The sequence below is a fragment of the Fundulus heteroclitus genome, chromosome 14, assembly GCF_011125445.2.
Source record: "Fundulus heteroclitus isolate FHET01 chromosome 14, MU-UCD_Fhet_4.1, whole genome shotgun sequence".
Classification (NCBI taxonomy): Eukaryota; Metazoa; Chordata; class Actinopteri; order Cyprinodontiformes; family Fundulidae; genus Fundulus; species Fundulus heteroclitus.
This window is the reverse complement of record NC_046374.1, coordinates 11993618-12015473: the sequence shown is the minus strand read 5'-3', so window position 1 is coordinate 12015473 and position 21856 is coordinate 11993618. Positions and strand designations below refer to the sequence as shown.

Sequence of the window (21856 nt, the reverse complement as noted above, 5' to 3'; positions counted from 1 at the left end):
AAGTATGATCATTTCTATAATACTTTTTTAATAATAATAATAATAATTATTATTATTATTATTATTATTTAAAAAAATTGTTATTCATATTATTCATATTATTATATACAATATAACATTTAATAATAATAATAATGATAATTATTAATGAAAATTATTGTTATTATAATTATTATAATTATCATTATTATTATTATTATTATTATTAGTAGTAGTAGTAGTAGTAGTAGTAGTAGTACGGTTATTCTGAAAGGCGGCACCGGAAGCTCTCGCCGTCATTTCCGCCCCTCTCCACTTGACAGCGCTGAAAGGGGCAGCAGCCAAGGCTCGACTCGCCCTCCCCGGAACTCTGCAGCCCCAGCGGCTCTGATCATTTTAACATCGGGGTTCGGTCCAACATGGCGGCGTACGGATGGAAATACTGATGACAGTCCGAAAGATCGCCTCGATTTGTACGATGGTAAGGAATTCCGACCGGGTTTGCTGGGCCGGTACCGTCCGCTTGCCCGGTCCGCTGGCTGAGCCCCGGTCTCATGCTTATGGTTAGCTGTCCTGCTGCGGCTAGCCTGTCTGCTAGCCTCACAGGAGCAACATGATGAAAAACACACAGCGGTTCCGGAAAGTTGTTCCGGTCAGGGCAGCTTTCCGGACTCCGAACACGCCGCTGCGTGGGGAGGGACACCGGCTGCCCGTGGCGGTCAGTGAGCAGCCTCGTCCCTGTCGGGGTTCTGCTGGACTGACCTGAGTGGTCGGGGGAAACAGCTAGCTTAGCCCGCTAGCCTGTAGAGTTCTGCTCTGGGTTGAAGTTGCTGTCAGATAAAAAATGTAAGTTTTTTTTTTTTTTTGGTTCTTGCACTCACAGCTGAATCTTTTTCCCCCCTTACCCACCCAAAATAGCATAAATATGAGCGGGGATGCTTCTGGAGAGCCGGGCTGTAGAGGATGTAAACAGCACCAGGGCAGCTGACACTGCTCTGGGTGGATGTGTGACAAATTCAATCAGACAGACGGGGTAGAGCCCGAATGAGTCAACAGAAATCCTCCAGAGACGCAGAAGCTCTCCGCGGTGTGTTTACCAGCAGCCAGGCCGGCCTGGGACTGGTAACATATTCAGAAAGGTTGCCGGTTAAAGACTTCCTGAAAACTTCACGTCACCCCATCCCTGGGCTTTAAAGTGCACCTGTCAGCTGTCTGAAACATATTAAAAGTTCATCAGTTTGATGCTCTCTGCTCTGGGTGCAATCATGGGTTGTGGTGGGACATCATCATGCTATCATGGAGTAACACAAGAATGACATCATTGTTTTTTGTTTTTTTTTTATGTACAAAAGGTCAGCTATTATGCTAACTGCTTCTAAAACACTGTAGCATATTTCTAATGGTATAATCAGTATATACCTATACTGTTTATCTGCTCTGCTTTGGCTATAGTAGTAGTTTTGAAGTTCTTCTGAAGTTATAGAGGCTCATTGGTCGGGCCATCTGCTCAGGTAGCCGGCCCGCAGGCTCCTGATTGGACAGAGGTGCTGCTCCGGAGTAGTGATAAAACATCATTACCATAATACCTGATTTTGTTTTTTTAGTAATGACTTTCCATGTTTGTTTTTTTTTTTCTTTCAATGACTAGCCAGAAATATTTTTAATTTATTAAATTTTTTTAATCTATGAAGCAAAAAAACAACAACAAAAAGTGTTTTGTTTCACCACAGCTGGGAAGCTACGTGCAGCATCTCTGTTAAGCTGCTGACTGCAGGCCGGCTCTTTGAACAGATAGCCTGACTAATTAACTTCCCAGTAAGTGCTTGTTATATTTGTGGGACTCTTGTTGCTGACAACTAAGAGAGAGGTGTAATATTTCGCACAAAGAATTTTTTTTTTTTTTTTACTTTTTAAAACAGATGTTGAATTTATCCTGTTTCTTTTGGCTATGATACGTTGACCTAAGAAAGAATATAGATTAAAGACTCATCAAAGTTAGTAGTAGGAATGGATTAAAGTAAAGGGCCACGCATACTGACTTTGTATTTTTTGTGAGTGAGAGGGAAGTGGAGGGGCCTTTTTTCAGACAGCTGTCCAGCAGTGTGCAGCAACAGGTCGGGTGAGGGGCAGCGCTCCGTTACTCTATGTGCTCCATGACTTCCGAAGCAGCTTAAAATATATATTTAAAAAAAAGGCATCTGCGTCTCGCTGTTGGTTTAAAACAAGAAGGGAAAAAAAGAGGTTCTGTCTCACCACAAGAACCAGTCAGCAGCTGCGGTCGAGTGTCTGTCACACTTAGGAGGATTTTGAAACATTGCTGAACAACCTGGAAACGGTATATTAATAGAGCGTAATCAGTTATTCTTAGTTAAACAGCATTTTCGACGTTTGCGCTTTAGTCAAAGTGTCAAAGTCAGGTTAGTTTAAACCAAAATGCCTGTCAGTGCATCCTGCTAACCGGCCGCCGTGCGTGATGAACGTTTCCGTCCGTGCATTTATCTTGAGGATAATTTGTAAAGGTGCTTTGTGGGTTTGATATTTCTGTTCATTTTCATTTCTCGTGTTTTTTTTTTTTTTTTTTTTCTAATGCAATGTTTCCGTGTGTTTTAGAACAAAGACGGGAGGGGAGCGGTCAGCAGTGGTACATCGCGACCGTGCAGTTTTCCGGGAACGCCACCCCACTCCTCACCCCATAACTCCCCTAACATTACTCACTCATTGCCCACCTCCACCCATCCAACCCCGCCCTCCCTGTAAAAAAACAGACCACCATTGCTGCCATGACCACCACAAAACACCAAGGGCAATCACTAGAGAACAATGTTCATCACTTAACAGTTAGAAATAGGAATAAATAATAATGCGTACAAATGGATGCACTTATACATACCTGTACACATACACCTGATATGCAAGTTATCAATTAGTGAGTTAATCGAAAGTAGTTTGATCATAGTGATTGACTAACAGTCAATAAGTGGCAATTTTCTTAAACAAGCTGAGTTTTCTCTTGTATCAAAAAGGGTCTTTCCACAACATAAAGGGGTACTTTTATTTTGTTTACAATATTCTAAATTGGAAAAAAAATGAACCTTGTTTTATAAAATATAACATGATGTTACTGAATGTGGGGGAAAAAAATAAGATGACTACAATGAAATGTGTTAAACAGATTCATAATCCCCCATAAACAGAGAACCAAACCAAGTGAACTATATTTATAAAGCTGGCACTGACCAAAGTGCTGTAAAACTATCATTTAATGACATTTAACGGTTGATTTAAAAAAAAAAAAACACACATTAAAATAACACATTTTAATATCCCTGAGAGTGTTCAGTTGCCAGAACTATTGACTGTATTCCTAACTCTAAGCAAGAACAAACAGGCTCTCACTTGAAAACAAAGGGTTTCCTCTGTGTATGCTTTGAATGGGCTACCCTTTGTATAATTTAAACCTAAGGAAGGGCTTTATAACTTAAACTAAACATGAAAGCCGGTACGAGAAGCGGACCAGAAACAGAACAGAACAGAACACATTATACCTGTCCTGTGAAAGTAAAAATTCACAACAGCAACACACCATTTAAAAACAGCATATTAGATTGTTGTGATTGGCAAGCTGTTGTACCCATTTGAGCCACAAGGTGTCAGTATTACTTATAGCTCCTTTTAAGCAAAGCAGCAAGTTTGTCGTGATCTGGTTTGAGTCGTGTGAGCGTCTTGTTTACGGTGAAGTTGACGCAGCCTGGATGCTATTTAGATGCTAACGTAAGGAGCTTGTCAAGCGTTGCATTTTGCATCCTTTGTCATTAAATGGCATAAAATAATCTACGCTTTGACTTAGGAATCGGCCTTTATCGTATTGTTTTATCGTTATCGCTAAACATTTCTTATCATAAGAATGTGTATTTATCTTGATGATAACGTCCAACTATTGTTGTCTGAAAACCCCCAAAACTACAAGTATTGTCAGGATTATATTTGCTGTTTTCTTCACTGTTGGTTTCTTGAGCGCATCAATACATATTAATAAATTAAAACAAATTAATTATATGCTGTTACTCTGTGGAGTTTGGTGATACAAATCACACTTCTTTATGGAACTGGTGTCCTGATGAAAAACATTTTGACTTTAGTTATAATATGTTACATCTTCCACTATTTAATGCTTTTAAGGACAGTAATTGTTTATTGGGCTAATTGATATGCAGCAACAGCCACAAGGTTTCCTGAAACTGCAAGAAGCTATAAATAGTCTTATCATAATTTTTACCATTATCACAATATAAATTGTGATAATGTGATAATTGTGATAATTATCACAATATAAATTGTGATAATTTTAAATCCCTATCTCCCACCCCTACTTTGACTCCACCTGGCTCGTTTCACGTTCCTGTTCTGCCGTGATTATTTCTCTTACTACTACTGTGGTCTGGCTGCACTTAGGGATGAACCACAGCGCCCTCTCCTGGGTGGAGGCCGCACTACAAAACTGAAAGTAGGCCCACCTAACGGACGTCAACGGTTAATCGGAGGCAACAAATTTTAATCTAATAAACCAATTATTTGTTTGCATCCCTAAAATACACACTAAAAAAAGAATTGCACAGATAAATATTATACTTTTTTGTAAGAATGCTTCTGATCGCCCTGATTCTAGTTTGCCGGTTTCAGGCCGTTGAAGGTTTAGCATTATTCATTCTAGCCGAGAATAATTCTAGGTAAATAAAATACCACTAGCTTCTTTTCTTTATGGCTACGGTTATGCCAGCCAACCCCGATTTGCGTGCAGTAGAAGAGGCAACACCGGATCAACGGGAAAATGAGTATTTGACAGCTTTGGCAGCGTGTTTAGTACCTTGCACTGAAAAGAGAGTGCCTCGGGGCATATTCGCTTTCACTTCTTTCACTTAAGGCTTGTGACTCGCTTCCAAGCTGTCACTTTAAACCAGCAATGAAAGTGTTTAATAATTAATGCCTTTGTGTGTTTTCAGCTCTTTTTTTTTTTTTTATCTAACCCATTCCGTCCTTTTTTTGTTCTCGGCCAATAGGAGGTCGGAGAGTAGTTTTGTGTGTGTTGTTTACAACCCTGCACTGTTTGGAGGCGTCACTTGTTAGTTAAACGTCCTCGGCCCGACAGCGCCCGTTAGTCTCTTGTTGACTTGGCACTGACTGCGTTGTGCCGATCAGCGCGACCGCTGTAGTTTTTCAACCCCTGGGGGGGGGAAGAAGCTGCTTCATCCTTACTGCCGTCACCATTGCCCTCTGATTCTGTGTCTCCTCGCACCAGGAGGCGCACCAGGAGGAGCGTTCTGGGAAGCGCAGAAACACTCGGGTTGATGCCCTTTATAACGATCTGTACACAGTGTTTTGTTCTGCTTGCTTTTATTTTGTTTCCCCTGGAGCATTAACATTCAGAGATTTCTTTTTCTTTTCTTTTTTTTTTTTTTGTATAATGCGTATGCTGAGACTTTGAAATGATCATAAAAGTTTATTTGTTTACTTGTGTTCTCTGTGAAGTCACCATCTGGGTTGTGGTTGCAGCAACAAATTGATTAACTCACTGCTAAACCATGGGAGCAAAACTAGAAGGAAAAAGTTGACCCCCCCCCCAAAAAAAAGCAACATCGTGGTGGTTTAAATGTTATGGAGGGCTTATTTCTGATGCTTCTCAAAGCTTTTTAGAGAACAGCCAGACTTTTACCCACTGAACTGTTTTAGAGACATCCATCGGTGACGTGTCTTTTCACTAACACGTTTTTACTGACAATGAAAGCGGCTCGCTAATGAAGAATGCGCTTTCACTTCAGGGTTTCACCAGATCAGTTTGGGTTTGGGGTTCTTGGGGGGGGGGGGGGGGCTGCTAATCCTGCTTTTGTTTGTGACGATGGCAGACGAGGGACTTCTCACAGGATTTGAAGGAGATTCTGGAGCGTTTGAGTAGCTTTTGCAAACGGTTTAAACCACAGTTGGTCTCCGAAAGCCACAATGGTTACATCAGTGAATATCAAAGTTAAAGCAAATTGATGATTTATATTGCTATTAGAAATTTTCCATTTAATTTAATGCATATTCGTCACTTGAAAAGGACGAAATGCTGCTTGTATCACCTCAGATAGTTAGACAATTAGCCGGTACAGTGGAACTGCAACCCCTGCCTTTGTGTTTTTGATTTATTTTCATGGTTCTTTCTGGTGTTGGCATTGCAGTCTCCCTAGTGATAACTTTTGGATGAAACAGCTGCTGATGCCACAGTTCGGTAGAAAACATCAGAGTTAAAAATCATCCTAACTGAATGGAGACCAGATGGTTTTTACAAATAACTTGGCTGGAAATGATTGTTAAAGATGGCGGTTAATGGAAATCGGGCCATGAATGTGTGCGGTCTTCCTCAAAAATAGCTATATTGTATTGTTTCCTTATTTTCCAGAAATCCATGCCGTGTTTTTGCTGCAGCTGTAAAGAAGCGCAAGTGAACAGGCGTTGAGGAGCAAATAACTTTAATCAGTTGCCTTATGTGATGTCACCAGAGGGATGGGCTGGTGGATGATTATTTTATTAAAACATTTTTAAGCTTTTTTTTGGAAGGGGAACTAGTTGTCTTTATTAAATGATGACTTATCACCAAATGGCAAAACGAATCAAGAACTGACCGAGACATGTGTGTTAATGAACTCTATCTACAGGGAGTTTTTATTAGTAGCTTTTAGAGAGGTACAAAAAGTTCTGAACCAGAAGATAAAAACAGATGTTTTCCATTAAGAATAAATTGTGAGCCATAGTTGTTTTCCTCAAATTGTCTCTACTGCAAATACATGAAGGTAAATGATGTGATTGTTTGGTTGTTCCCTTGCAGAATTTAACTTTCTTTTCCTTGGCTTATCCTGAAATAGTTTTAAATGTATATGTATTATAGGAAGTGTGGAAAAAGAGGAATTTTTGCCAGGAGAACAGCAGCAATGAAGAGTTTTTTTTTTTTTTTTTTTTTTTTTTTTTCCCTGATTCCAGCAGAGCAGAAAGAAAAAAGAACGCAAAAAGAAACCTGTAAATTTTTATTTGTGTTTGGAGAATTTGGGGATTTACCTAAGCAATGGAAAAACTCATTTAGTTACTAGTTTTTCCTGCTGTGATAAGGAACATTTTCCTGAAACATTAATTCTGTGTTTTGTCTCTTTTTCCGAACTGCTCCAGGGCGCCAATGCCTCTGCCTTGGAAAAGGAGATTGGACCGGAACAGTTTCCTGTTAACGAACACTACTTTGGATTAGTCAACGTAAGTGTTTCTGAACACGGCCTTCAACAAGCACTTTGAGCTTTCTTATTTCAAGTAGAAATAAAGATCCCTTAATAACGATGTGCAAGGTCAGCTCCAACTGGCTCTGATTCTCCAATTCCAATAAAATCTGGACAATTGTTTGTTGGCTGGATTGACAGATTAGCGTCGTTTGGGTTAAATGGATGCTGAACATACACACTCTTCCAATGAGTGACATCTATGTAGTTATCCTCACCTCTGTTGTTCTTCCTCCTCATCTAGTTCGGCAACACCTGCTACTGTAACTCAGTGCTGCAGGCTCTGTATTTCTGTCGACCGTTCAGAGAGAAGGTGCTGGCATACAAGGTAAGTGTTGAATAGAAAACTTACACACTAGTGACCACATGGATTTAATTCAGACTCTTAGCTCAAATTTGTCAGCAGGCAGCCAAAACTCACTGATGTCAAAATATCTTATGAGTTTTTCAAAGCAGTGTCCAAAATAGCCGTCAGAATACCAGGAGATACAGAAACTATGTTACTGATAAGCGGAATGATGTACTTGGATCAAACCTTGCTTTAACTAAAGTTATTCCTACTTTACCTTTTTGAGGGAACAGTGCTGGAGGAATGAGGCAACATGATTGCCATCCATTTCAAAATAACAGTTCTCCTGTTTTTATGTATACATTTATATTTGTTGAAATGCCTTCAAGTACAGTTCATGTATCTGACGGTAAAGTTGGGAGGACCCTACAATAGATTAAAGCTGCTCATATTTTTTTTCCACACGTTAACGTAGCATAAAATGGCATTTTATGCGGATCCAGATAAGAAGAAACAAAGTGATTTTTTTTTTTTTTGGATTATCAATTCCTTTCAATTTCTAATTGTATGCAGTTAGGGCGGGGCGATATGGACCGAAAATAATATCTCCATACTTTTAGGCTGAATGCTGATATAGCATATTTTATCTCGATATGTTTCTCTTTTCATAAAGTGATTAAAAAGAGGCATCTCTGAATCAAAGCTTTATCCAAAATGTCTTACAGGCACATTTTGTTTAACAACAAGCTGTAGACGGGTATGAGTAATGGCTGAATAATAGCATACTGGAATACATAAAAGTGTAATTAAAACGCACTATAGACCATTTTGATAAAAACAAGATAGTCTCATCTTATCTCTTTTTAAAAAAATCTCTATTTTTAAAATCTCGATATATTGACCACCCTTATTTGCAATTTCAATAAAGTTATTGCTTGTGCATTGAGACAAAGTGATAAGAAAGGAGTATCGTACTTTTGAAGGCTGTTTTTCGTCCCCTTTTCCCCGAAATTATTGATCACTTAATCCTCTGTTAACACAGGCTTTAAGCGGTCAGATAAGATGATTCAGTCAGAAAACGGTGTGAAGTCCCCTAGCACCTTTTCATCTTCAAGCACTCAGCATGCCAACATGAGGGAATCTTCATCAGTGTAGACAGAGTGGCTGCGGTGCATAGCATGAGGTTATGTCACGCTAACGGACCATTGCAGCAATATTTTTGTGGAGCTTACACTAGTGCCGTAGCGCTGACGCCTGTGTGTGCTAACTGTGCAGTTAGCAAAAACTAACTGCACAGTCATACTCAATAAATAAATATTGATTAATATTATTAAATTAGTGTTATTGAAAAGTTAATTTATTTCAGTAACTCAATTGACAACGGGAAACACATTATATAGACGATGATCATTACACAGACAATGATGTTTTACGGCCTTTGATTCGGTTAATTATCATTTCTCCGCATTCAGCTAATAAAAACACAGCATTTAAGATTAGGAATTTGCATCAGACCAATAAAAAAAGTGTAATTTTTCATGCAGAAATGGAAGCTTAATGAAAGTATGTTTAATACTGGTTTAAAGGTTGTTTTTTTAAACATACTTTTAACCTGACAAGCCTCATAGAAATACATACTCTTTATTTTTTTGTTGTAACATGACTGTAGATATTAATGCAAATGAAAGGCGGTAGAAATGAAACGGCAACAATTGGGTGTGAACCTGAGTCGGACTCGCTTTGGTGCAACTGACCCGAAAACGAGTTGAATCCAAACACACAACCCATGTGGACGCACAAGTTTGCTTTTGGTTTAGAGGGAGGTTGTTGAAGTGTCTGCCGTTCACCTCAGGTGCAGCCGCGGCGGAAAGAGTCCCTCCTCACCTGCCTGGCCGACCTGTTCAACAGCATCGCCACCCAGAAGAAGAAAGTCGGAGTCATCCCTCCCAAGAAATTCATATCTCGGCTAAGGAAGGAAAACGGTAGGGGGGGGGGGAGGAGGGTTCGAGATGCTACATTATCTTGCCTCGCGCTTTTAAGTGCAATGTTTATGGAACAGATTCTCAAGCCCGTGCAGCTGCTGCTGATGTCAGAGCAGCGAGGCTTCCTGGAGTCTCACTGGGAAGCGTTTAGCGCTGCAGCGGGTCTTTACGACAAAGACGGCGAGTCGTTGACGCACTTTTCTTTTCATGGCGGAGCAGCGCAGTTGAGAGCGCTGATGGCAGCGGTGGGCTTAGAAAAGGGAGGAGGATGGGGAGATGAATGTCAGCTGAGAGGAAGTGATATTGTTGGTTAAATGACGGAGCAGGAGGCAAACGAGAAGAACGAGACACATTTCCAGAACATACTGATGCCATTAGTGTGTCTCCTAAACTTTACTTTAGTTTAAAGGTGTCCTTCCTCTTCTTTTTATGCTTGCAAATGATTCATACGTCCTGAACTTTCCCGCATTTGGCCCATGTTACAAACAAAAAGCTTCAATTTATCTCCTCTCTTTCACCTCTCAATGACGCGCTTTGCGTTGCCAGTCTCGTACGCTTCCAGTAAAACGCAGAGACGTTTTGGGTCGCGGTATGAAAAGAGCTTCAGGTTCCTCCATGACGCGTCCGCATCTCTCCTCCTCAGAGTTGTTCGACAACTACATGCAGCAGGACGCCCACGAATTCCTCAACTACCTCCTCAACACTATCGCGGACCTCCTCCAGGAGGAGAAGAGCCAGGAGCGACAGCAGAACGGAAAACTGGTGCAGAACGGCAGCAGCGGAGGAGGTGGAGGAGGAGGTACTGATGGAGGAGGAGGAGGAGGAGGAGGAGAAGGCGATGGTGGAAAGGAGAGCCAGCAGACTTGGGTCCACGAGATCTTCCAGGGGACGCTGACCAACGAGACGCGCTGCCTCAACTGTGAAGCTGTGAGTGGCGCCGCGCGGGCTAGCAAGCGTTCTCACTTCTGTAGCGCTCGGGTTTTGGTCCGCGGCTCACCTCCTCTCTGTTTCTTCACCACGCCGTGTCTGCAGGTGAGCAGCAAAGACGAGGACTTCCTGGATCTGTCTGTGGACGTGGAGCAGAACACCTCGATCACGCACTGTCTCAGGTGGCCCTGTTTTCCTCCACCGAACCCACCTGACTCATTTCTTTATGCCTCCTTTATGTAAAAAGTTTCTTTTTTTTTTTTTTTTTTCTGGTTGAGTTCTCCTTTTAAAGCGTGCTTGTCGTGTCCAACAGGGGCTTCAGCAACACAGAGACGCTGTGCAGCGAGTACAAATATTACTGCGAGCAATGTCGCAGCAAACAGGAGGCCCAGAAAAGGTCGGTGACATCATCTTTTAGATGGCTTTCTATTTACCCATGTTTTATATTTAGCAACTTCTTCTCCATTTCCTTTTAATGTTCAGCAGAACAGTCTAGGCAAGGCAAATTTATTTGTATTGCATATTTCAGTACAGAGACGATGCAAAGTGGTTTACATGGTTAAAATACAGGAAGAAAAAAAACAAACAGAATAAAAGCAAGTAGGAATAAAATGTAGAAACAAAATTGAACATGGAAAAATAGAAGCAAACATTAAAAACAGATGGACTACAAAGTTGAACTAATGATGTTTCAGTAAAACAGTTTGACAACACTTTTACAGTTTTCTGTAAGTTTGTTCCAGATAAGCGGAGCATAGGAACTAAATGCTGCTTCTCCGTGTCTGGTTCTGGTTCTAGGTATGCAGAGAAGGCTGTAGCCAGAAGACCTTAATGGTCTGGAGGGTTGATACGCTGATAACAAGTCTGTGATGTATTTAGGTGCTAAGCCATTTAGGGATTTATAGACTAACAGAAGTATTTTAAAGTCTATTGTCTGAGATACAGGGAGCCAGTGTAAGGACTTTAGAACTGGGGGGATGTGCTCTACTTTCTTAGTCTTAGTGAGAACGCGGGCAGCAGCGTTCTGGATCAGCTGCAGCTGTCTGATCCACTTTTTAGGCAGACCTGTGAAAACACCGTTACACCGTTACACTAATCAATTCGACTAAATATAAACACATGGATTAGTTTTTCCAGATCCTGCTGAGACATCAGTCCTTTAATCCTGGAAATGTTCCTCAGGTGATAGAAAGTTCTTGTTGGATTTGGAGAAAAAAAATGTAATTGTTTTTAGCAGGGTTGTGAAATGATCCCCCTGAAGAGCAGCGAAGGCCATCTTGATGGCTGCAACTTCATCATAGTTCATGTCCAACATGGGTGAGGTGTGACGCCGAAGGCCTTAAAATACATCCTAATCTGACAGTGGAAAAAAAACACGAGGTCATGTGATCCGTCTGAGCTCCAGCTGCATCGTTGCACAGCTGCATGGGCGAGTCTTTTCTAGGCACGCTTTCTGCCGGGAACACACCCGGTCATACTCAGAGGTCAACCCCCCCCCCCCCCCCCCCCCCCCCCCCCGGAAACCACATCTGGCATCGCCACAGCAGCCCTTCCTGTTGCCTTCTGCGAATCTGTTCGCTGCTCGGCGCACACGAGCCCGAACGCGTGTCAGAGGCAGCTTGATCTGCGCGGCCCTCTGACTTCCCCTCGCACGAACAGCGCGGCCACATTTTTAGCCTGCTGCGGTTAGAAACTGTTTGGTGCGTCTTCTCGAGTGCTGCCGTGTGTATTTTTATACCTGCGCGCCTGCTAAGTGCACCCAAGTAGCGTCCATCGGACAGGAAGGGCCAGCAGAGGCTCTGCATGCTGCATTATGCAGAGTCATGACGCAGAAAAAGGGTGGTGCAGCTGAAGGAGCAGGAAGGAAAAGCATCTAAAAAAAAAAAAAAAAAAAAAGGTGGTATAATTCTGCGTCTGGTTATCTTTTAGCTTTTTTTAGTTTTTTTTTTTTGCTTTGGACAGATCACTCTTACAGCCTTTTTAGGCCCCAGGTTCTTCTTGAAGTTGTTGTTTTTTTTTTTTTATCACGATGCAAGCTTTGTTCTATATTTGTCTCTTTATTTTGAATAAACGTTTACAAGAATCTGCTTTCTCATCACCATCTGTCGCCGCGCGCAGCACCTGGCAAAGGTGTTCGCTTTTTTCCACACTTGGACACATTACAAACGCCTCGCGTCGGCGGGAAATTCGTACCAGTTAAGCGCGGAGAGGATCAGCGAGTGCCTGGCTGCTGATTCTGATCGGATTTAATTGAAGTCTAAAAGACTTCAATTAAATCTAAAATACTTTTAGTTTGATGATTTTAGCTAATGGCCATAAATGGGTTTATGGCAAACTACAAGCAGAACTTCTCATGTCTTCAGCAGTGGCTTTCTTCAGTCCCCTTGTTCTTAAAGGCCAGATTTGCGGAGAGTGTGACTAATAGTTGAAGCAGTCAGCAGATCCTGAGGAGCTCTGCAGCTCCTCCAGAGTTCCCATGGGGCCGTTGACCACTTGGTTAATCCTGCTTTAAACCTCTCCACATTGTTCTCCCTGACCTGAGTGCTTTTCCCTGGACTTCAAGATGCTGCTTGTTCTCTAACAAACTTCTGGGAATTGAACCGGACTGTCTGTTTTTTATTTTGAGATATAAAATGACACACCAGTTGACACCCTTTACGGAGTATGACTCTTTATATCGCAGTTGGTTTCTCTAGGTTTTATTTTGAGGCTTCACAGTAAAAGGAGCTGTAGAAAAATACATGAGACATTTTTCCTGTTTAATATGTTAAACACCCCCGTGCATCATTTTCCTTCCTCTTCACAGTTCTTCATGTTGGTCTATCACATTCATTTCCAGTAAAAAGCGTTAGCGCTGTGGTGGTAGCGCGAGGAAACGAGAAGCCGTACGAGTAGTTATTGCGCTGAGCTGTAAATCTTTTCTTCGATTTCATAGATGGAAAAAATAAAAAAAGTATGTATTTAATTTTTCCTGCAGGATGAGGGTGAAAAAGCTGCCCATGATCCTCGCCCTCCACCTGAAGCGCTTCAAGTACATGGACCAGCTGCACCGCTACACCAAGCTGTCCTACCGCGTGGTCTTCCCTCTGGAGCTGCGCCTTTTCAACACGTCGGGCGACGCCACCAACCCCGACCGCATGTACGACCTGGTCGCCGTCGTGGTGCACTGTGGCAGGTGGGTTTTCGGTTAGATCGGGTCGGGTTTAGTTCTGGCTCGGTGTGGAATAAAGACTACGCTCTGCTGCTTAGGCCCAGAGACGGACTTTGGTTAAAAGTAGCAGCTGTCCTGTAGGCGCTTTCTGCATCTGTGTTTGGCCACGCCTAGAGCACAGAGTTCTGGTCCTGATTCAGCTGCAAAGCCATTTATCATCGAAGGCTTTAGTGCCTTTTAGCAAACATCACGGCCCCTCTCCTCCAAGCTGTTTAGCGATTGAAGACATCAGTCACTTGACTCTCCAGAGTCCAGATACCGCAGCCCAAAGCTGGCCAGAGCACAGGGTTTCAGCTAGATGTGGAGTACACTGAGGCAGTGGGCTTTCCACTAGAGCCCAGTCAGAACCACCTTTTATTGGCCCGGTTTGTGCTCACAATCAAGGATTTTAACTGTGTGTTTGAGTAGAAATGAAATGTGATATGGTTGTTGACTATCGGGGCTGAACCAGTCCATCCGGCACGAGACGCTGCACAGGTTTGCATTAAAGGAAGGAGAATTCATCAGCTCTTTGACGGGAACTAAGATTCGTCACCACGACGGCGACCAGGTCGTACATGCGATCAGATTACATCGATGCAGGAGGAAAATGTCGATTCATATCGTCATTTTTAAGATGCGCCTTTATTTTGAAATTCAGGCATCAGACTATAGTGAACAGGTGACCTATTTATTATTTAAGTTAGAAGAAGGCAGTTTTTGATTTTAAATGCCTGGCACGACAGAAGAGCTTAGAACTAAAAATGATCAAATAATATATATTTTTTGGTGAGTTGATATGATTTAGATATTGGTGTCAGATGGCCAGACGATATCGCATCATATCGATCGCAAATCGTAACAGACTTTTATATCGGCAAAATATCGCGTCGTCATCCAAACAAATCCATATAACGTCATATCGTGACAGATTTACACCCCTAGTGGCCATGTGTGTTTTGTTTTTAAAAGTCCTCTAAAGGTCGTCCTGTCAGGTGTTATTTTTTTGTTTTCAGTAACAAGAGTAATCTATTTACTGTTCTCATTTTGGGAACGTCACGTCACTGGCATTATAACGCAGCGCGATCAATTGAAGGTCTGTTTTCATCAAAGCGCGCTCTCCGCTGTAGGGAGAAAGCAGTGAGGGAGATGGAGGCATACTTGACCCCCATAGGTGAGGAAGTTTAAGGTGGGCGGGCGTTCAACATGCACTGACAGACAGAGTAGACCAGCACACCTTGGGTGGTGATCCTTGCAAAGTTAAAGACTGCTGCCGGAAGCTTCAACTTTAAGCACTATTTTACGTTTGCTCAAGTCAAAGGCAGAAAGTAGATAAATACGTGAATGGAAGGTTACTAGTTAGTATCCGGTGTTGTTTGTGTTTTTTAATGAACGGTCAGAAGTAGGCCAAAACGTCTGCTTTAGTTTTTTTGCTATCGTTTGTTTTAACGACGGCCGGGCGACATGCCTTAAAAATAAAATCTTTGATTTTACTATACCAAATCCGGTTAATTGATTTTTGTGTGTAAGGCCAATCAAGCGGAGAATTCTTTTAATTCTGATTTCTGGACAGTTTTCTTTGCATATCTCTACTTTTGAAATCAGAAAATCTTGTTTCCTGTAGGGATGCTATTTTTTTTTTTTTTCCCGCTTACCTCTACCTTTTATTGGTGACACCACCGTCAATGCAGCCTGAGACGTCATTGAATTTCACCTTTCTGTTTCTGCGCCGCAGCGGTCCCAATCGAGGACACTACATCACTATCGTGAAGAGCCACGGCTTCTGGCTGCTGTTTGATGACGACATCGTGGAGGTAAGAGGCGGCGGGTCCACTCAGCCGTCACGACCCCGCACTGTTTAGACCCCGGCAGCTGGGCTACAACACGTTTAGATGCGTCGGCCTGTTCAATAATCTGGTAGTCCGTGTTAACACAGCCAGGTTTAATGAACTTGGTGCTTTGTAGGTTTTTCTTTCACTAGTCGAAGATTTCTAGAGATTTCTGTTTCTTATGCAGCCAATATGGAGATTCTTTAGTTGGCTGCCACTTTATAACTCACTATTATAAAAGTGATTTTTTTTTTTTTTTCCTCCATCAACTGATTACGTTTTCTTGAATTTATAAAATTTTAATAGGGTAAAAAAAACCTAAATAATTATTATAAAAAGACCCAAAAGCCAGAAAGTGAGCAAAGAAACAAAATCAGAGCCTGGATATTTATCTGTAATGAATAAATGCAGTTAAATAGTGATGGAACGAGACTAAAGAGGCCGGCAGGGCTGGATGTGAACCCCAGTAGAAAAGAAACCTCATCCAGTGACTGACAGAAAACATGAGAAACACTCAGAGATGGAGCGGTCAGAATACGGTGCTCCAGTTTTGTCCCTGGAGTCGTGTGTACTCACCGATGTCATCAAATGTAACTTTTCATTTTAAATCATGATTGTGAATGTCTAAATTATTCGGTATAAAGGACGAAACTAGATGTTTTTTTTTGTCCCTGGCTTTTGCCTGCTCTCCATCCCTCTTTCTCCTGGTCAACACACAGCGCTGTGCTTTTTCTTCGTAATGAAAACGGCCATTTCAGTAGCGGTGTGATGCAACAGGGGCCGTGCCGGTCAGGTTGACCTGGATTAGGCCTTCTGAAGATTGAAAAAGTCAGGTCTCGAGTTTCCAGCAATTCCAGACCCCGAATATTTTTTGAATAGAAACAGATACTGAGACTCACTGCAAAATGGGAACTAAAAGTTAGTAAAATGTTCTTTTAAATTATTCTATTTGTCCTTGATTTGAGCAGGAAAGTTTAAATGGTCTGCCAATGGAATAAGATATCTGCGCTTAAAATAGGAACAAGTCATCTTCATATTATTTCAAGCGCAGTATATCTAATTATCTTAATTTAGACGTCAAAATACTCATTCCATTGGCCGATAATCTTATTTACCTGCTCAAATCAAGGAAATTTTACTTACTTTTAGTTCTTTTTGCAGTGCTTTCTGATTGTCTCTTTAAATGATATTTAATTCAAATTCATTCAGCCACTAATCCGTGCATTTTATTAAAAAAGCCAGCACAAAGCCGTGCCTTAGCTGAAGTGAAAGGGAAATAATACGCAGCGAGAAAGCTCCGAAAGGAACCGCCTGCCGAGGATTTATTTAGGGCGGCCAGAGTAAAGGGGGTTGACTATTGAAAATTCAAACACTTATTCAAAAGCATTGGCACGCATTATTTCCCTTCACGTTAAAGTTATGCTTTGTTTTGTTAGTGGTTTCACTTACACCTGTAATATGCCTCTAGAACAGTTTTTTTTTGTAGATGCATCTGAAGAAATGGGAGCTGCTTTTTAGGTTTTTTTGTGAAACCAGTTTCACTTTTCCAGGCTAGAAACCAGAACAGGCTGCGATATAAAAAAAAAAAAAAAAAAAAGGTGAAGCAAGAAAACGTAAAAGCTATAAAATGCAACCAAAGGTACAGAGTGACCGCGGGTTTGGGATTAACTCCCTTTCTAGCGCTGATGTCAATGAGTTACAGACCATGCCGTGAAGCCCCTTTGATCTGAGGCAGATCTGCGGGTCAGCGCTCCACTAGGTTTGGCTGAATTAACCAGAAGAAGCCTTTCGTTGCGTCCATTTTACTCCAAGTCTGAGACGCGTCACCATTTCGCATGAATAAAGCGAGAAGAAGCCAGACGTGCCGTTACAGGACGGCTGTCAGAAGCTGCTCCCACCATCAGCTCTAGCTGCATTTTTTTCCACTGAACAGGAGGCCGACATCTGGCCCGGCACATTCTGCTGAACACGCAGAACAGAAATACCAACTTATCATTTTAATGTTTCGGGGAGATTTACGCAGCTTTCCTGCCTCTTTTTTTTTTTTTTTTTTTTTTTTTTATTCTCTCCTGGCAGGAGCTGCAGATTCTAAATTGAAGCCAAAAGCCTGAACTGTCGCTGTTTGGGCGTTTCCACCTGGAACTGAAACTGGTTTCCAAAAGGTCCAAATGTGAAGCTGCTTTTCTTTTTTCAGTCAACCCAGAAGCGTCACGGAGAACTTTTTATTGCAGAACATTAACAGACCAACACACAGATATCAGAGGCTCTCAAATCCGTGTATCATTCGTTCTTTCTATTTTCAATTGCAAATCCAAAAAAAAAAAAAATGGACTGGTTATTTTGTTTTGTTTGTTATGGTTAAACCAAAAACGAAAAAAGGATTGGTTTTTCATATTTCAATTCTAAGCTCAGATCAAAAACGCGAAATGGAAAAACGGACAGCAAGGCAGAACTTTGGTTTTAATATTTAATCGGCGCAGTTTACGTGACCCAGAAATAGCTGTTTGCGACTTCAGTAAAGTTAGAAGATTCGGCTTTTCCGGATCAATAACTCATCTGCGGATGATTTATTCTACAAAACAGACACCTCTCTGTAACCACAGCAAGGCAGACAGTGAGCTACAACCGTAGTTTCCTCAAAACAAGTAATTCTCCCACCGCGCTGGGAGAATTACATTGGACCCAATGCAGAGCTCGCTGCTCCGCAGATACTTAGGGACCGTGTGCAAGTTGCAACTCCAGAAAAATAATCATAGAGAAATATTAAAAAGCGTCACCAAGGAGAGGTGGATTATTATTAAATTCATTTCATATGTATCTGATCTCATGTATATCATACCACATTTATTGGATTTGAAAATAATAATTTTTTTGAGGAATTTCCCAAAGCCTAAATGGCAAATGGCACCTATTTTATTATTAGAATAAGTATAAAATGAGCAATGACTACACCTTATATCATTGTAGTGCCACCAAACTTGTAGAATACATAGATAACCTCATCTAGTTTATACTATAACTCTTACTTTGGGAAAATGTGCTATCATCATTCACAAAGTAACTTTTATAACTTTTTGGTTTAACCATAAGAAACAAAAAACCAAAATAACCAGTCCATTTTTTTTTTTTTTTTTCGTTTTTTGATTTGCAATTGAAAATAGAACGAATGATACACGGATTCTCTCAGTAAAAGATACGCCGTTTGGTTTAAAGAGAACGTCTTAGTTTCTTAACCCTAGATCTTCAAATGGATCATTTTTGATACAAATATATTTCTGAGACCTCTACCTCCATCAATAAAGTCAGTGTTTTTCTGAACAATCAATTAACAACATACAAATGAATATGTTACACACATGTACAAAAATGCAGAAAACATGAGGAAAATGTATCTTTTTGGTCTAACGCGTTAATTGTGATACAAATAAAATTTAAAAGCCTTATGTTGTTTTTTTAAAGCAACCAAAAAGCTTTTCTTTTTTTTTTAAATGTGACGTGTCCTCATAACTGTCTGAACCAGCTGGCCTCTGAATGCGCCTCGCTCCGTCTTCTTCTCTTTCAGAAAATCGACGCGCAGGCGATCGAGGAGTTCTACGGCCTGACGTCCGACATTTCCAAAAACTCTGAGTCGGGGTACATCCTCTTCTACCAGTCCAGAGACTGAAGCGGCCAGCAGTGAATCCCCAGGCGACGGTCTCCGCGTGGCAGGCGGCCGCCTCCGGCTCGCCCGCGCTACAACCCGGGCTTTATTCCCATGCAGGCGGAGGTCTGACCCCGGAGCACCGCTGGGGACGGGGTCGAGGCGCGCGCGCAGGGGGTTGCATGCCAGCCTCCAGGATTGCAAATCCCCCGAGGCCACACTGCAACAAGCACCTTAATATACGAAATAAAATATAAAAAAAATAAAAAACACTCAGCACTGGCTTTGCACTGTGGCACCAGGATGGCGGGTGTCCTGCTCCTGGATGAGGCTGGTGTGACCGCGGGGGGGGGGCTGCTAAAGGCAGAGGCTACCGATGTCGCTTCACAGCTTTCCCTGCCTGCGTATTATACCTCGCTACGTTAGCTTCCCCACAGCGGGGGGGGGGGGGAAGCTAGGATGCAGCCGTCACGTGTTCACCGGCCAGGAAGGGAGGCCGCCACGATCCGACGGCACCGCTACGAGTCAAAGCCTGTGAGCTGGGGTGTCTGGGTGGAGGCTGAAGGTGTACGCTGAGCGCCGCGGGTGGAGAAGCAGTTTGTAGAGGAGGACTCGGTGGTAAAGTCAGTGTCTAATGATCGCCGGCCACTGGAGGGGTGGGAATACTTCTCAAACTGATGAGCACAGCTCCTTATTTATGACAAAAGAACAACAACAAAAAAACAAAGATCAAATGAAGTAAACTGACCAAAAATTTCAATTAGCAGTATGAATAATTTAACCTTTTCAGTGTTTTTGTCAGTTTAATATAGTTTTTTTCTGTCTGTTCTGGGTTTTAGGAGCACAGAACAATGTTTTTTTTTTTGTATTTTGTTTTTTATGAGGCTGCGGTTTGTACCGTTTGAGCATCAAGGCTGGTAATAAGTCTTAGAATGGCACCTAGTGAAAGTCATCCTGTTGGAGTTCAGTGGGGCTCAAAGGTTGGTTATGAAGTGGTGTTATGCCATCAGGAGCCACGTTTGGTGCCATAGTGGAGAAAAACTGAAGGAAGAGCAAGTTAGAAACGCACTCAGGCTGATTGCTTTGTTAAAGTTCCACGATGTCTATTTTGAACATGAAGGAAGTGACCGACAGAAAGGTCGATACCTCTCAGCACAGCCAGCTCTGACCTCCAGACTGTCACACTACAAGGATTTTCCCCCAATTTCAGCCACGTTCTGTGAGATAGCCGCTGCAGCTCTGGAAATGAGACGGATCTTTTCCTTGACACGTTTTTTTTCACCCCAGGTTCGTAAACGACTACTGCGCGGAGCAAATCTTTTTTTCTTTCTCTTTTGTCTCTGCAGTTCAATCGCAGCTGACTTTCCTCGTTCTCTCTTAAACCGTTCCGAAGCGGCAGATCTAGAGATGCCCGTTGGCAGTATCTGTCCATCACTGACAGAATCGTTCGATCTCTCAGCGTTAAAAACAAAACCGACCTATCGTAACTTTCCTGTGGTTTAAACGTCACCTTATGAGGTGCAAGTCCTCTAGGGAGCTTCCAGTCCCCTAAATGTTCTGTGCTGTCCGTCAGCGGCGTATGAGCCTGATGATGGCGTACCCCATTCGCTATTTCCCCCTCTTTTATTAAAAAAAGAAAAGGCTGCCCTCTCCATCATCTGCCGCAGGATGTTTTGAACCCTCCAGGGCTGTTTTACACACAATTCAAAGTAATTTTCTATAATCAGCCTATAGTCTGCAGAGGCGGGGACTTAGCGTATCTGTTGGTAAGACGAACACCCATCCCTATGCTAGCAGCTGCCGTAGCTAATTAACTAGCTAACAAACTTGTTACCGCGCTAACGCTGGAGAGGCAGACAAGAATGTTTCTTTAAACTTAGAAGTCGACTTTCTGGTGTTCGCCATTTAGATTTTTGTTCAGATCGACCATCAATGTGTTCATGTGTTCATGTTTAGTTGGTACCCGGCAGGGAGAAGGGCCTCCCTGTCCGCTCCTTGGTTTTAGGGACGCGGTTTCCCGCCCAAAGTAGGAGGTTAGGATTATTTCTTGGCTTCTCGTGAGACGTCTCTTGTTTTCACCATCCACTTTACAGCAGGAATGTAACACCACGTTTTTATTCAGTTCTTCTGCTGATAACAGCATTTGGAGCAGTCCAGCAGCGCTTTAGGCGCATATCTGCCCCCAACTGGTCAGTTGTGGAAATTGCACACCGTCCACATTGCAGAGCTTCATATATTTACCTGTACTTTGTCAGTGGCAGGGTTTTTTTCTTTCCAAATCTCAATGCAATATTCTTTCTCCAACAAGAGTTTATTTATTTGCGTTTTTATGTTGTTGTTTTTTTTTTAAACCTGTTACAAAGCCAAACATAATAACCAGCGAGCTCGGCCCAGTTCCTCTTCATAGAAGAGGTCCAGCTGCTGTAGTGTTGATGGAAACCTGCCCTCTCATCTTTTATAATCTAGCAGAAAAATGGCTGAATATTAAAACAGAGCTGCTCTTCCAAAGTCACTATTTCTTTTTTTTTTTTTTCTTTTTTTTTTTTTTAGACTGAAGTGCACTTTTAGTGTTAGTCTGATTACTTTTTCCACCTTTTTTAATTCTAAAATGTTCCTCTTCAGTTGCCCAGACGTCACAGCAGGCTTAAAGGTGGTGCCTGGAATCCACTTTTGCTCACATTTAATCACGTGAGGTTTTAAAATCACCTCTCCAGCCCTCCTC

General features: G+C 42.1%; 1 protein-coding gene across 1 annotated transcript; it reads left to right on the top strand.

Annotated features, from left to right (window-relative positions):
* The first annotated feature begins 288 nt into the window (after window positions 1–288).
* usp12b (ubiquitin specific peptidase 12b) lies at window positions 289–20781 on the top strand. Its single transcript, XM_012874983.3, has 10 exons — window positions 289–460; window positions 7177–7257; window positions 7522–7605; window positions 9419–9548; window positions 10192–10475; window positions 10581–10657; window positions 10789–10872; window positions 13453–13650; window positions 15401–15479; window positions 19057–20781. Exons 1-10 carry the CDS (start codon window positions 413–415, stop codon window positions 19156–19158), a joined length of 1167 nt encoding a protein of 388 aa, XP_012730437.2. The 5' UTR covers window positions 289–412; the 3' UTR covers window positions 19159–20781.
* Window positions 20782–21856: the final 1075 nt, after the last annotated feature.

Bases quoted from the DNA above. Each gene is read 5' to 3' on its own strand.
- usp12b (XM_012874983.3), top strand. From the start codon at position 413: ATGGAAATACTGATGACAGTCCGAAAGATCGCCTCGATTTGTACGATG. The intron at 10,658-10,788 runs GTGGCCCTGTTT...CGTGTCCAACAG, and splicing joins TCGATCACGCACTGTCTCAG to GGGCTTCAGCAACACAGAGA. The intron at 15,480-19,056 runs GTAAGAGGCGGC...CTTCTCTTTCAG, and splicing joins TTGATGACGACATCGTGGAG to AAAATCGACGCGCAGGCGAT.